The 16,530-nt window shown below is 42.4% G+C and overlaps 2 protein-coding genes across 3 annotated transcripts in view; one reads left to right on the top strand and one right to left on the bottom strand.

Moving 5' to 3' along the window:
- Positions 1-412: 412 nt before the first annotated feature.
- ranbp1 (RAN binding protein 1) lies at positions 413-7,311 on the top strand. 2 transcript variants are annotated; one of them, XM_079270622.1, is made up of 7 exons: positions 413-530; positions 4,615-4,748; positions 4,884-5,041; positions 5,257-5,385; positions 5,606-5,674; positions 6,129-6,253; positions 6,407-7,311. In XM_079270622.1, the coding sequence occupies exons 1-7, from the start codon at positions 516-518 to the stop codon at positions 6,419-6,421; spliced, it is 645 nt and encodes a 214-aa protein (XP_079126748.1). In that variant the 5' UTR covers positions 413-515; the 3' UTR covers positions 6,422-7,311. The 2 variants fall into 2 exon arrangements, with proteins under 2 accessions (XP_079126748.1, XP_079126747.1); XM_079270621.1 differs by having other exon boundaries at positions 6,129-7,311.
- A 197-nt stretch (positions 7,312-7,508) lies between these two features.
- zdhhc8b (zDHHC palmitoyltransferase 8b) overlaps positions 7,509-16,530 on the bottom strand; it is a 58,085-nt gene continuing 49,063 nt past the window's right edge. Inside the window, exons 5-11 of the mRNA XM_079270620.1 lie at positions 16,292-16,394; positions 15,785-15,876; positions 14,271-14,403; positions 13,115-13,223; positions 12,077-12,183; positions 10,810-11,876; positions 7,509-10,281 (exon numbers count right to left, since the gene is read on the bottom strand). Of these exons, the coding sequence (XP_079126746.1) occupies positions 10,149-10,281; positions 10,810-11,876; positions 12,077-12,183; positions 13,115-13,223; positions 14,271-14,403; positions 15,785-15,876; positions 16,292-16,394 (1,744 nt within the window). The 3' untranslated portion in view covers positions 7,509-10,148. The remainder of the gene's footprint in view (positions 10,282-10,809; positions 11,877-12,076; positions 12,184-13,114; positions 13,224-14,270; positions 14,404-15,784; positions 15,877-16,291; positions 16,395-16,530) is intronic.

Raw genomic sequence — 16,530 nt, 5'->3', positions numbered from 1 at the left:
GTGCTAAAATGTTGCATGTTAGTGAATAAATGTGCAGATGGTGGGAGAAAGAGGCTCAGTAAGCGCTCATAAAGAGGCTCAGTAAGCGCTCATAGCTTATTTTATTAACATATTACAAAAATTAGAAGACATTACTTTGTTGCACAACAATGTTTAACTGATATCCTCGCCTTGCTTAATGTATTATGATGATCCAGTCGTTTCTCTCTATGCATAGAATATCCTAAGATTCACCATCTAAAGTTTTACATTTCAATTTATTAAAGCATATCATTTTTGCAGTATATATTTTTAATAAAAACAGCATTTTCTCAAGTGTGATTTGTGATACAGGCAAAGAGACTAGAGAGGCGGTGCGCGCGCGCTTTCACAATGTGGACGCGCGGGCATACGTAGGAAATTCGGCGCGCGAAAGCCGTAGCAGGAAGTGAGAGCAGCTGAGGGGGGAAACGGCGGCCAGTCTGGGATTTGAATCTATCTAACTACTTCCATAATCTACAAACATCTAAGTTAATATGGCAGACCCGAAGGTGAGGTCACGCATTTTAGGTCATCCATTGCACTATCTTTGCATTTGGATCGAAATTTGATGGCAAACCTGGTATTTTATATGTCCAAATGCGTCAAAGTTTTGTAAAGGAAGCTGCGAGCGAGAAATGCCGACAATGATGTATTTCGTGATGCTGTATGAGCTAATTTGACTGTTTTCGAGGCCATATGATGTAATGAAAGTTTAAAGCGCAACTAGAAAAGCCTTCTGCTAGATGTTATACTCGTACTCATTTCTTCTGAGTTAATGTTGATACGCTCAAAAGCCCCCTGAATAGTGCAGCCAGTCAGCATGTTAATATTAGCATCATATACTGGTCATTCGCTAGCTGCTCAGGGAGGCGCTGTGCACACAACCGCGAACAATAACTGTTGCAGTCGTCAGCAATTTGAACGGAGTATTTAACAATCTAACATGCAACCAGCTGGCCAAAGACGATGGTGATCCCTGCGTTGCTTGTCTTTGTCTGCCAAGCACGACAAGTTGCTAACATTTGTTAGCTAACGTTAGCTTTAATAACAGGGCGCTGGAGCCAGTGACTGTGTATTATCGGGCAGTTGGCAGTAACAATGTTACTGTGAGTGGAGTGTCAGTTAGCCTTAAAACCGTGTCACCTGAATATATTGTCCAATTAACTGTGGTGTTGGTTAACGAAACCCACCGTGGTGTGAAAAGTGAACCGATCACCGTTAGCTCTCGACTAGCCTGCTAGCGAAAGGCCTCGTTAACTATCGTTGGCAATGAGTTGTCTTAGAAAAACAAAGTTGAACACTATTTACTAACAGCAATGAGTTAACAACGCAACTGCGAAAAAAACCCAAATGTTTTTATATAACCACCATTAAAGCCACTGCTCTCTATTAAATACATTATACTGTTATAGCTTTCTATTGTAATGTCACTGGCTTTCGTATAGCTTAAATACCTCCCGCAGCGGATGTAGCTAACGTGCTAACAGCATAATGGTGTAGAATATATATATATATATATATATATATATATATATATATATATATATATATATATATATATATATATATTCATTCAAGAAGCCTAGTAGTAGTAACAACGTCTCTGTGTAGTCAACAACTGTCAAATCAAATAAAGAAAGTACACATCAATTATATTTTAACAAACTATTATTATTATTATTATTCTCAGTTTTCAAATTTAACTGGATGGATTATAAATAATACATAAATAAATGTTCTTCTCATTTCAAGTAAAATAATGGCTGGATTAAATAATAACTGACATAACAGAAAGCTTTTGAAGAATGTGCATCTTAAAATAAAGTAATTCATTTTAGAAAAATGTATTTCACTGAATTGTCCTGCAGCTTTAAATTCAGTTCATTCAGGTGTGAAGTGATGTCAATCAAAAAGCCACAGTATTATGTTTTTGTCTTCTAAAAAGAGAAATCAGTGAGCATGGACTTTATCTGTGGCTATTAACACTTGTTTCAGCTCTATTCTCTCTGGTAACAACATTGTTGGGACAGTGAATTCATGCGTTAGGATTCTGATCATATTGGGCTCTTAGGTTTATTTTCTGTGTCTTCATTTCAGATGTGAGTGGGTACGTTTGTTCAAAGGAGTTGTGCTTTGCCTCGTAGTGCACTTCATTTGCCGCTTTTATCAATAGTTACAGTTTCTGAACATATGACACACTGCCTGTGGGAAGAATTAACATAGAAGAGTCTGTTCATTCTTGCTTATCAATTATATTCTCTCTGAACATGTTTATCTTTTTGGAGAACTGGTATATTTATCTATACTAGTAATAAATAAAACATCTGTACGGTTCCCTTTTTTACCAGCTTGTTCCTGCCCTGCTTTTTGAACACTTAACAAATGGCATTAATATTAGTATTAGCCAACAGCAAGATATTAATGAAAACTACAAGGTGCCATGATTGCTGCTGACTCTGGCATCTGTCTGACTGTCTGTGGGAGTGGGTGGATAAACAATGCTTCATTTACTTGCATAGTGAGTTTGATATTTTCACTTCATATTTTATCTTAATTCATGGAATAATTATTTTTCCTAAACTCAAAATAAAAATAATTAGCTCAAGATCCACCCTCAGGCTCCACCAGCATGGAGCCATTTTGCATCAATTGTGTTTCATTTAGTACACGTGTGTGTGCATTGTGACCTCATGATCATATCGGCTTGTTGTCAAACTAGGCTAAGGCTACTCGTTTTTAACGTACAGGTACCGCGGTACTAGGGCTGGGCGATAAATCGATTTAATCGATTAATTCGAATGTGTGCTTTAAGGCGATGTGTTTTATTGAAAATCGAGAAAATCGCCCCCACCCCTTTTTCCCGTAGTAGAGTGCGCGCGCATTGTTTACAAACTAAAACAATGGCGGCCAGCAGCTTCACTGCTGCCGCCGCCACCTCACAAAAACAACCCAGCATTTTGGAGACATTCACCAACTGTACTCCGCATGAGAAGAAGAGTGCCCGGTGGAAAGCCATCACGGATGCAGTCGCGATGTATATCGCAAAAGATATGGTGCCCATATACACCGTGGAAAAGCCGGGGTTTATTCACCGTCTCAAAGCTTTGGACCCCAGGTACGTGCTACCAAGCCGTAAACATTTTTCTGACGTTGCCTTGCCTCGGCTGTACAATAGTACACGCCAAAGGATCTCTGCGGAGCTGGAGGGGATGTCATTCTACTCCGCAACAACTGACCTGTGGTCCAGCAGGTTGACCCAGACACCGATCCACTTGACTGGTGGAAGCGTCACCAACTTAACTTTCCAAGGCTAAGTACTTTAGCAAAGAAATACCTCTCTGTGCCAGCTACAAGTGCCCCCTCTGAGAGGCTTTTCAGTGTGTGGGGGGGGGCATTGTTACATGCCACCGTGCATGCCTGAAGCCAGAGGTAGTAGACAGGCTTGTCTTCCTGGCAAAAAATATTTAGAAAAAACATGCACTACTGTTTAATACTGTTGGGTATGTTGTGAATGCACTTGATTTTGTTTACATGCACTTATTTACTGTGCAAAATATGTTATGTTGATGTTAGATCAGATGTTGCACTTTTGAAAATGTGAATGTTAAAGGGTCATATACATTTTATTTCATGCTGTGTTTGTATCAGTGTATTCAGTTAGAAAAGCTTACTGTAAAAAGTTACATTTGCACAGTTGTTTACAATGGAAGGCTACTATTTAATGCCATTTAATGTTATGTTTAATTTAATTTTATATTTAAATGATTCAGGCAAACAAAAGAGTGACCAAATACTTTTTGTATACTACAGGCACCTTTCTACAATGTTCAGGTTTTGTTTGCACTTTATTTTTATCAACCTACTTGGGAAAATCATCACAAAATAAAAGAAAAAATTGTTTTCAACAGCTTCTGTCATCTGCAAAAAATTTTGGGGGAAAAAAATCGATTTAAATCGTGAATCGGATTTTTTGTAAAAAAATCGGAGATTTTTTTTTTAGGCCATATCGCCCAGCCCTACGCGGTACCTTTTTAGTATCGATACACCATGCAACCCTACCGGTTAGAGACCCCTGGTGTAGAAGTAGGGTTTCCACCCCGAGGAAGGAAAGTCCCCCACGTTTGCGCAGTTTCTTATGAATCCCACTAGTTATTCACAGTGGGTGTTTTCACACTTTCCCACGGGTCATGAACTTGCGCCCTTTGTGTGGATAAGTTAGCTATCTTTAACCTCAGGGTTTTCTTTTGTATGAAGAGCATGTGTTTTTGCCATATTTGTTGTGTATGTTCAGTCGTATGCACATCAACGTGAGAACATGCAACTCCAAATTGAATTAAAGATGCTGTGCTCAGCAATAGTGATTTACTAAAGGCTCTGCCAGTTCCCATACAAAAGCTTTACTTAACCAATGAGCTCTTAAATCCCTCCATTGAAGCATCCATGGCCTGTTGGTCATTTTGTTCCAGTCAATGTTTAAAGAATCACACTGACCTAATCCACATGCCGAGTTTATTTAACTTACTCTGAATGTCTGACACAGATATGTGGAAGTGTTTTGCTTTAAGTTCACGCATTCGCTGCTTTTCCTTCTAGGACCAGGAAGAGCATGAGACCACTGCAGAAAATGTAGAAGACTCTAATCATGATCCCCACTTTGAGCCGATCGTGTGCCTTCCTGAGCAGGACGTGAAAACATTAGAGGAGGATGAGGAGGAACTCTTTAAAATGTAGGTTGTTTTAATACACTCGTGACTCCTTTTGTTCCCTCGCATGTTATTTGTATCAAGTGCTGTAATCTGTTATACATTTTGCTGAGCAGCCAGCACATTATATTTATGAAAGCCATATCATATTTTCCCCAGGCGGGCTAAACTATATCGTTTTGCCTCTGAGAACGACCCACCGGAGTGGAAGGAGAGAGGAACCGGTGACGTCAAGCTGCTGAAACACAAAGAGAAGGGCACAATCCGCCTTCTGATGAGGAGAGACCGAACCTTGAAGATTTGTGCCAATCATCACAGTGAGTTTAGTTGCTGTTTTACAGTAGTTTTGGGAACAACTGAAATGGTACCAAACTAATCAAAATGTTGAGCTTATACAGTTAGCCGTTAAGCAAAAGCAGTCCAACAATTTCCAGCTGATAGTTGTGCAGCCACTTAATAAGATGACCTCATATATTCTAAATGCTTTCATCTCTGCCTTCAAAGTGTTTATTTTCCCTCTTGTGAATTACAGTTGTACCGACCATGGAGCTGAAGCCCAATGCTGGCAGTGACAGGGCATGGGTATGGAACACACTAGCAGATTATGCCGACGAAAGTCCCAAACCTGAACTCCTGGCAATACGCTTTTTAAATGCAGAAAGTAAGTATTTATACATTTTAGTCCAGTGTTGCACTTGAAAGTAGTGACAAACGCCTGCAAGAAGCCCATTTTCTGCATCTAAACTCTGGGCAACAAAGTCCCAGAAGCTATTTTCGAACAGGTCCACCGTTTGGCCAGTGGGGCTGCTTATTAATGCTACATTTGCAATCATACAGCAGCACCTTGATGTGAATGTTCACCAACTCTGTTCTGTTTACAGATGCTCAAAAGTTCAAGGGGAAGTTTGACGAGTGCAAGGAGGAGGTCAGAAAAACTCTGGAGGGAACAGGTACATGAAACTGAAGTCATATTCTTTTAACAAATGTGGTGTTTGTTACACTGCTCTACTCAGGTTTGAGTGACATGTATTGAGTACTGTTTTAAATATAATTACAATACAATACAAGCGGTAACATGTCTTGCATGACAAGTTTCATAACGATGCAGACTCACTCTGTTCTTTGCTGTTCACTCCAGCTTGGAACTTTTTCTGACTGCTATATGACTGTGCAGAATGTAACACGTTACTACCTTTGTGAAAGGCTGGTGTCCTTATGTTCTGCGACATTACTATTCAGAATTATCAGGTTAACACAAGTATGACTGTTCACTGGCCTCACAATCCAACTGTCAACGATTTTAAACAAAGTAACACACAGGGAGTGTGATCTGTAAAGACAAATGAATTGTGTTCAAACTTTTCACAGCTTTTTCTTTGACTGCGTTTCACTGTTTTGCTACAGGCAACACTGATACCGCAAACAAAGTGGCAGAGAAGCTGGAGGAACTCTCCGTAAAAGACAAGGCGTCGGATGAAAAGAAAGAGGTCAAAAAGGAGACTGAGAAGAAAGAAGATGAGAAAAAGGAGGTGACGGCTGAGAAAAATTGAGAAACAAGAACTTGCTTTGCTGATTTTCAATTTATCAGTTTTCCTCTTTTTCTACAATAGACTCTAAATGAACTGAATTTGGACACTTGCATATTATTAGTTTTTTATTTGTATTATTTGTTTTGCCTCAAGATCACAAGTCCTTGATGCCACTGAGGGGAAAATGCAAGATAGCGAATTTATGGAGAAAAAAAAAACACGAAGCCGACCCCTTTTCCCTCTTTGCACCACACCATGGACTGCACCGCTTTCCATCCTTGTCAACAGTTCAATGTTACATTTAACAAACTGTGAACAGAGGCTTGTGATAGTGATAATTCCCACATTGGGGTATTTTTGTTGTTTTGTTATTCTGAAGCAGAGTTTGTTTGTAGGGGGAGAGGATAATGTCGCCTGCTTGTTAGCAGCACAGAGTCAGGGGACCAGGCATTATGGAGGTGCATTATACGTATAACATCCCATGATGCATCTCAGTGGGCCTTCTTACCCTGTCCATGCTTCCACTGCTAGAAACAAGTACGGCGAAGACTTCTCAGTGGTTGCCTTGTAGAAGTAGTTCTTTCTTGTTTCCTCCTTTCTTTAGTTCTGTTGGGAACTGAATAGAAGAGGAATCCACTCCAGACAGTTGAGTGGCATCAGATGAGTACTGCAGATCGCAGTGTCCACTGATGGCTAACTGATAGATCAGATGCAATTAGAGAAGCACTTCATTTTTTTTTCTTTTTTTGAATACCATGAAGTCCAAAGTCAACGGTTCATCAGAGTTTGGTACAGCTATGCTCTGACTTAAATCTCCTTCTTTAGATCATAACATTCCCAGACTTAAAGCATGTAGAGTATATGTAACAGAGTGTGCCCTATCTGATCTGTGTGCTCACCACCCTCTCCTTTTCCTTTCCACTAATTGAGTTCTTAACCTTGCCTCTAAAGTGCCAGTGCATCTGTAAATACATGTATATGGATGAAATGTTGCTTTTCATTTGCGCTCAAATGATTGGAAATGTTTCCTCCACCTTCGAATAAAAGCTGTCAAGGACCATGTTTGCATTCATGTAAAAATCTCTTGTAGCCAACGGTAAAATATGCAGGTATAGATAGCGTAGCTGGTTATATGCAAACGAGTGCTTTGCACTTTGACTTTTCAAAAGTTAAACGATTAACGTCTATGGCATATTAAAGACGGACCTTAATATCAATGTTGTGTCTTTTGAATTCACAAGAATCAGTCAAAGAGTTGGAAACTTTATTTACTCTGCTTAGATCATTGGGAAATATTTCCTCTTCACAAAAATAGGAACTTGTACATTTATAGTATATTCTATATTTTAATACATACTGAATTTTCTATAATTTCAAAAAATAAAATCAGCTCACGGCTGATAAAACAGATTCATTACAGACTGTCAGGAATGGGTCCCTGACCTGCAGTGATGTCCATCCCCAAAAAAAGATCATTGGACTAATAGCAGTCATCTTATGGAGGAATGACATCGATAGTGTTTGTGTATGTGGTCGTGATAGATGGGGGGGGGGGCGTGTTTTCAGGTAACATAGCAGCTAACACCATGTGTTTCAAGATGTTCCAGTTAGCGGTTACGCTGACAATTACCCATCAGATTTGCCAAAAAAAAGTATCCCTGTTATACCACCGCCTTACAACAGAAACGATGTTTAACCATTCAGAAATACATGACTTGAATAGAGTATCCTGTTACTTCACATTACTGTGTTCATGGTAAGGCAGCTGAGTGAGACCATGCCAGCCAGACGGTTGTTACTAAAGCGAGTGTGTCGATAACATCCGACTCTACCACAGCTACTGGCCATCACACTCAGGAGAAAGGAATCTATGAATGCACCAGAAATGGGAAGAAAAAATATCCTGTAAAAAGTGATGTCATTCCATAATTAAGCAAGATCATTCATTACCTTGCACGTTGGCCTGTCTTACCCAGTCTTAAGTGTCATTCCTGCCATTTTCTGCTCCATACAAAACACGAATGTTAATTCATTGTCCCTTATTGTACGATAGTGTTTCACCGAGCCACGTGTCATTGTGTGTGTGAAAGGTAGCTTTTCCTCTTAAAAGGCAACAACGGTTTATCCTTCATGCAAATGTGGCTGGACCGAATCTACCAATTTACATCCATGTATTTTCATATTTAGTTGGTGCAAAATATAAATAAAAACGTCCACTTGGATATTATCAGTTAATTTTTATGGTCGAAAAGTAATACATGTTCTGTAACTTTTTTTCAATTAACAGCAAAAATAATAAAAAAAAGTCTTGCACCTCTTGAGCGTCGGGTAATACTGAAGCTGTACCAGACAGCTGCTGCAAATTGGTTGATTTGATATTTTCAGTCTTCATGATGTCACCCATCTACCGTCTCGTGAGAAATTAAGCGGTGCGTCGCCTTGTTCTGCCACTGAAATCTCAAAGAGCATCTATTTAAAGCCCAATCCTTGACTTGTGTACAGCACACATTGGCAAGTCGTTGACTGTTCACGAGTCAACGACTGACTTAAATATTTCACTTGCTCAAATCACATATCTTGTAATTACATTTCATCATACCTTTTCTTTACACTGCAAGGGAAAACAAGCTATATTTACTTTTTGGGTTTCTACCCATTATAATGACCTCATTTATAAACTGAATTTATAATTTAGCAACAAAAAAACTCCACTCAAAATAAGACATCCATTCCAGGCTTAATTAACTATAAAAAATGTATCAAACATCACTTTTGAAAGGATGGCTTTATAAAAAGGAAAAAAAACATTTAAAAAAAATAATAAATGACTGACCAGTTATCTTCATTTTACTACATGGGACAATGGCTTGTTTCTCTACACCTTTCTATTCCTATGAGTATAACACAAACAACTTACACTAAACAAGTTATCTTCTTTTTTTTGACACAACACAAACAGAAAGTTTTGGTTGTGCAAGGCTGGACTCCTCCTGAACTCTTGGGATCTATATCTTCCCAGCACTTGCGTCATGTTGAAATCCCCGAACTGAACGTCATTAAAACAAACACAGGCCTACGATGATGATGCACTGCACCTTTGTGAAGTGAATAAAGGGGGCTGAACTATATTGAAGCCTGTGAATTAATATCAACGAGCATCTCTGCTGGTTGCATTCATTCCTGAGAAATTATTTTTTTTATCTTACTTTTAATCAACACGCCTTTCTCAATGAATTTGGAACGCGACCACCATACGATGACTTCCCTCTCTCGATATCCCCTTCCCCTGCTTCTCAACTCTTTTATCTCGTGTTGCCTGCAAATGCAGTTGGTGCTGATCTAACGGATCGGTCCTCCATCGCTTCTCAAAGCTACGCTGCAGATGGCATGAACAGTACAAGTTAATGTGAAGCACCGTGACTTCTTGAGGTCAAATTACTTGGAAAGGACTTTAGTCTTCTCACAAAAGTCCACAGTGAGGATTGTCAGTGTTTAATTCATCTGTCGTGTTTTTGTTCAGCCTTCAGTGCTTTCTAGAGAAAAGTGTGTGTGACATTTGGAACAACGAAACGCTTCATGACCACAGCTGAGAGACAAAAGTAATACCATTAACGTTCCTCTCTTACGACCAACATGATGAGCCACAAAATGTTAACGACGAGACACTCACACATACAGCCGGCAGCGGTATCAACTGACAAACAACCCCTCTGGTACGAACATACACAGGCATTTGGCTAGACGGACCCACACAAGGGCAGACAGGTCCTCTGATTGGACAATAAATCCAAAACAGGGAGCGCTATGTGCCCCTGACTCTTGACTAAAATAACAGGAGAGCATCTCTTTGCAGGAGGGTGGTTGTTGTCATTGGAGGTCCATGCAGTGTCCCTGCTCACACCGATATCTCATACGTGGTGCCTCCTACACCCGTCACCTTTTTGACGTTACTGTGGCGGCTGGGGCTGATGGTGGAACCCTTGGCACTGGGGTGGCAGTCCATCTGCCCGTTAACTTTCATGGCCTCTCTGAGTGGAAAGAGAAGAACAAGGGTAAGTGTTCACCACAAAGAGGCAAAGGTTTAAAACACAAACCAAACAAGGTTGGTGGAAACATGCAGAACATGGATGATTGGTTCAAAGTGTCCTTGTTAGTGAGGCAGAAGGCAATGTGGAAATGTTAGACGAGTAGGTGAAAAGCATGCAAAAGAAAAAAGAAATGAGAGGAATTACACAACTTTATTCATTTGTAAAATAATACAAAAGTGGATATTTTACTAGAAAGGCAAACATTAATTAGAACAGAAAATAAGAATTCACACCAGACTGTTACTTAACATGAATAAATGGACATTACAGTTGAACAAATACATACACTTTTTACAAATGCGATACGTTGCCTAAGTAAACGCGAGTATACTGGTGCCCGTGTACTGCCGGCTGTGTCCAGCAGAAGGAGCAGGATTTCCAGTGGGAATACATTCAATGCCCACCAGTCCCCCCTTTTTGCTCAGTACAATGCATGCAGTCCCGCAGGTGTAACGTTAGGGTTCATACCTTGGGCCCCCCAGGCGAGCCGAGTCTGTCCTCTCATGGGCATTGATGTAGGAGAGTTTCTGGTGGGAGTAGGAGGGGGATCGGGGCATAGCAGGGGAGTGGGGCTGGTGGGCCGGGGAACGATAAAGGCCCTCAGGGCAAGCGGCCCTGCTCTGGCTGCTGTTGCTGCTAATGTGATCTGTGTGCAGGGAGGTGGTCGAAGTCCTAGGGGCACGACCCAGCGTGGAGCCGGCATGGCGCAAAACGGGGGTTCGTTGCCCATAGCTCACCAGGCCGACCCCCATCAGGTTGTCCCGGGAGCCTCCATAAGCTGGGGGTGTTGGGCCTCTAGAGCCAGGGCCACGAGGCCCATCTGAGTAGCAAGCATTGGGGGGTAGGCCATAGCCCCCATCAAACACGACAGAGTCCTGGGCATAGATATGGGTCTGGGAGCGCCCATGCAGTATCTGCCGTTTTTCCCTCTCCTCCATCTCCTTTCGTTCCTGGATGGAGGCCATGATGGTCTGGGAGAGGTTGTCATAGCGCACCGGGGATGGGTCCCTTTCCCTTAGGTGAGGGGATTGCCTGCCCACCCCCTTGGGTGGCATCACTGGACTGTAGGCGGGGGTGACCTGGTGCCTCTGCATGTCAGGTTCCCGGATGTGGCACATTTTGGTGGGCAGGTAGGGCGAGTGGAACCCCACGGTGGGCATACCACGATGGGCCATGCACTCACTGGCAGTGGCTGGGGAGATGCTGGGGTTGAGAAGGCTGTCATAAGACAAGCTGCCGTTACGGTTGGAGAGCGTGTTGGGCGAAAAGACGCTCTTGTACGGCGTGGAGGTGACTGTCTGCGGCTGCAGGGCAGAGAGCTGGCCCTTCTCTGGCCGACGGTGGCCCTGCTTCAGGCTGAGAGAGTGGGAGTTGATGGGGTCAGCGTCCAGCTGGAGGGGAGATGACTGGAAGGTGCGGTGGAGAGGAGTGTTGGTGTACTCAGGCAGGTCCAGGTTTGGCTCAGATCGGTAGTCATGGCCACGCACACCCTCTTCCAAGATAGCCGAGGTCTTCCGGTCATCTGGCATGACAATCTGAGTAGCAAACAGCAGAAAAACACATCAAATCAAAGTGGAAATATGATTGAAGTCATTGTACTTAACTGCTACTGAGGCTTTTGCAACAGGAAATGAACCCCAGGCTATATGGTAGAGCTAATAATCATAATAACATAAATACTATACTATATTAAGAATATACATCTTGCATAAGTGCCAAACAAGTCATGCCTTACCTTCTCTCCAGCAGTGTGGTAGTGGACTTTAGGCATGGTGCCAAAGGACGGCCTGAATTTGTACATGACTGGAGTGGAAGGGTGGGTCTTTCCAGAAAGAGAACTATCTACAACACACACAGAGGAAGAGGACCAGAGTTAACACCGTGCAGGTAATAGAAATGCCTCGATTACACAGTGATTGAAAGTGAGTTCTGGGAGAAAAGACAAGACCTGAGCTGAATTCTATCCTCACAGTAGAGAAGGCTGTAGGTAATGAGCTTTTGAAGCACACACCATCACCAAGAATGAAAATGAATTGGAGTGGCATGGTAGTCGGTCAAAGCCTGTACCGTTTCCTCTAGTTTGCCTTTAAAAAGGGAGGCGATCCATTTAGACAGGCTGCAGTACTTTGAAGTACCACCAGGCAGTGATAGTGCTCCATTGAAGAGCAGAAAGCGTTCCCTCCCTGATTTAATGCGCCATGGCACTGGAGATCCTCTGGAGGGAACCTGCTGTTGTAGGTTCACACTATGTTTTATTGACTATTGAATGCAACAGTACAGAGAAGACGTTACCGCTGGTTAAGGCTCTTAGCTGTGAAACCACCACCACAACATAATGTGTCACAGTTCCTTACTCACACAGATGACTTCTAAAGGAAGTCAGTCATTTTTTTGTTCCTGATTCTCGAGCGTATTCCTCTCCCATCCCTCCATTCATTGCTACACGCCACCAGGATAGAAGAAGGTGGTGATTCATGGTGCAATGATTCACTCTGAGATCTCTACTCTGGTGCTGATTCAGGACTCGCCTCCCTGTTACAAATCACACCCATTCTCCGGCCCGGCATTAAAAAGGCAATTGATCTGCCACTGAGACGGACATTTATCACGCTACACGAGAGGCAAGTCACACACTGGGATGCTGGTGATGCACAGAGGCAGTTTGGGGGAACTGCTGCTTGGCAACAAAGATAAATGGGATTGATGATGACTGACAGGAGAGGGGGAGAGTTGTTGCTGGACACGGGGACACTTTGTTCCTGCGTTTTCTTACCTTCGCTGGACGTCAGCTGACCCTTCAGCTGGTTGTACCTGTCAACTTTGGGTGGCAGCAGCGGCGGCTGGGTTTCTTTCTCGTCAAGGCCGTCCAGGCTACTTTTGCACTACAGGGAGGAGAGCAGGGTGTGATAACATCCAGGACAGGTGGGGGAACAGCAGATGAAACAGAGAAGAGCATATGTTAGAGGTAGGGATGCACCAACCAACTCTCACAGACGGCTGTAGGGTAGCAAAGCGGCAGCTGCTCTGCTTGAGCTAAATCATTTTTTGTTGTGGCCAATGGAGTGGAAATGGTGAAATTAGTTTTTTGCATTTCACAAAGTTCAAAATCAATATCGATGCAGAACAAAAACAAGAACAAGAGATTATTAAGAGTAGCAGCTAACGTGGCCTCAAGCAGAGATGAGGAGCGGGCTACAGGCGTCTGGTTAACTCACTTCTTTCTAACGCCACCCTCAGGTTGGTCTTTAGTCCCAACTAATGCTGACTCTAGTGACATCACTTGAGGCAATTTATCAGGCAGCTCTCTCTGGAGCCACAGCTGTTTTTACATATGTAGTAGTAGCTACTCCCAGAGACCAGTCAACACACTTTGATGTGTTGAAATGTTGGAGCTCCTAAAGTTAACTTCAGTGAAAGTTTGCAGAAAAGTTGTCAACGACCTAACCTGAACATCAGAAATGAATTAAATCTGTAGGGTTACTCCAAAAGGGAATAAGGACACTTTTCTTCATTGGAGCCCCTCTTTGTCCTTTAAGATGACATGAGTGTATTTTAAAAAGGTATGAATAAAATATGCTTAAAGAACATTTTCCCACTCTGCAAGACGATTTTCATAGTAGATGGCATGAATTGAAACCACTGGCTCTGGTCCTTTTGTAGATAGGTTTGCTTTTAAAATCACCCTCACAGACACCGTACATCCCTTTGGGGTGAAAAACTGTCAAATTCATTTTTCAGAAATCTGTTGACTCCCTTCGCTTTGATGTGAAGTTTTAGAAATGAGGAAATCCCCAAATATATGTGACTCGAGTGAGCTACTGTATCCTTGTATATGCTGCCCTCAGTATGAAAACGTAGGTCAGTTGGACGATGGAGCATCCGGGAAATAACAAGAAAAAAAAACTCTGTCGCAATTGAGAAGAACTCACCGTGGAGCTGATGATGGTGCTGTGGATGCCATTGTCGCTGAGCTTGATGGTGATTTGCCTCTCTGACAGGTCAGGTCTGATGAAAGGGGGCTGGATTCTGACATGGGGCTTTTTCCTGGGGTCCATCATGTACCTGCATAGAACAAGAGCAACAGGCTCTCTCTCAGAACAAACTGGGGGGGGGGGGGGGGGGGGGGCACTAGCTTTGTCTTCAGTAGAGAAATATTTGCTGCAAACTGAATTAATTTTTCAGGAATCGCTTCTTATTCTAGTCTCATCGCACCCCGAACCTTTGGAATTGAATCTTTGTTGCTACATGAGAAACACTCTGTGGTTCATGTGTCTCATGATCACACACAATAACTTGTAAACATGTACAGATATAAAACCAGATGTATGCAATATGTATGTACACCTATGAAAAAAACATATGGAAATGCACACAAAAAAAGGCTAATATTCCTCATTTTATTTCAGTACCCCTCTTCTACTTGATGCACTGCACCTTACACTATACTATCAATACTATCAACCCACATTCAGTGCAGAGTGCAATAATGAAATTAGTCAAGCACTTTGTTTAATCCCTATTGGCGAGTGAGACAGTCATACAGGTTTGTTTGTGAATAATTAAAAGGGCTGTCAGTGTAATTGCTTTAATATTTAATGGCGTGGAGGCTTGGGGGTGGTATATTATCCAAGCAGTCTTTATACATTTTTAGTCATCGACCCCGACATTAAAAAAAACATGCCAGGAAATGAATGTGACTGGTTTAAAAATACTTCATTGTTTTTATTGTTGGTGTTTTTTTTCTGTATCAGTCAGGTGCAACATGTTTTGAGTCAATGGTTTAGTAAATCAGAATTCATCCATCAGGGTCTCTGCAACAACTTCACAGCAGACGCTTGTAACACAGCATTCCACCTGATGTTGTCTCTCTGCAGTCACACTGTTGATTCTGATGGCATGGAACTTCATAGATTGTAAAACTGGTGGTCAGGCTTTTTAGCGATTGTGTGTGTGTGTGTGTGTGTGTGAAAAACAGGTTGACTAGTTCTGTGTTCTGTTTCCCATCAACTGTTTTACCGAGTGATTCAATTCTCACAGCCATCTGCCTCCCCCCTGGGTTGCTGGCAGCTTTCAGGCAGAACTGTACATACCTCCACAACCACCTTCAGAGCATGTGCACGCGCACACACACACACACACACACACACACACACAAACACACACACACACACACAATGGTGCCGCTCGTGTTATTATTGCAGGTACATGGTTCTGCATTGGTGCTATGGCATGGATGTCCCAGGCTTTAATGGGCCACAATCCTTCTGTTTGCATAACCATAAACAAACATATTGTCTCAAGTGCAGGAATACAGCACATTTCATTTAAACATGAGTTAAATGTGTGCTGACAGAAAGAAAACCCTGAAAAGCATCTACTGTGTACAAACACACACACACACACACACACACACACGTACACGCAGCATAATAAAGCATCTTACCTCGGTGCCAGGGGACTACACAAGACGTACTCCACGTTGCCACAGCAACCCTTGGTGAAGGGATTTACTCCTCCACGAAACTTGCCCGTCACCTGAGGAAAACAACGCATTGTTTAGAGCCGGTAGCAAAGGAAGGCCACAATGCACACACATGGACGTACACACATAAACACACAGAGGTCCAGTGCTTGAATACAAAAGAGGGGATTCATTCTGTGATGGTTGGGAATTAATTCTGTCCACACTTAGCGGACTGTATTATTCGCCTGGTCAGAGGTTTGCTTGTCGAGATTCTCCAGCTATTTCAAAAGGTTCCCCAATGCTAGCACGGCTGCCAAAAGTCACACAGCTCTAGGTGTGAATGTTTGACTCAGTGTGAAGCAGAGCGGCACAGCTCTGTTGACTTTCGCTGGATAAATAACAGGCTAAACCGTGTGTGTGTGTGTGTGTGTGTGTGTGTGTGTGTGTGTGTGTGTACGTTCAGAACAAGCCAACGGCAGCTCCTACCTGTTCGTTGGTCGTTCGACCTCGAGCAACGAGCACCATATGGAAACCTGTGAGTCCCATGACTGGAATAAAGAAAAGCCCGGCTATACACATCACCACCAGACTGGACACAAAGGTCAAGCTCAACAACAACAACAAGGGATGACAAGAACACAAACACGTGTACTGTAAGAATAACTTCATTGACTCCTTTAGACAGAGGAAGCTACGACCAACCTTTTCCCTACTCGGGAAACATT

Source organism: Melanostigma gelatinosum (assembly GCF_949748355.1).
Source record: "Melanostigma gelatinosum genome assembly, chromosome: 6".
Taxonomy (NCBI): Eukaryota; Metazoa; Chordata; class Actinopteri; order Perciformes; family Zoarcidae; genus Melanostigma; species Melanostigma gelatinosum.
This window is presented reverse-complemented; position numbering and strand designations above follow the sequence as displayed.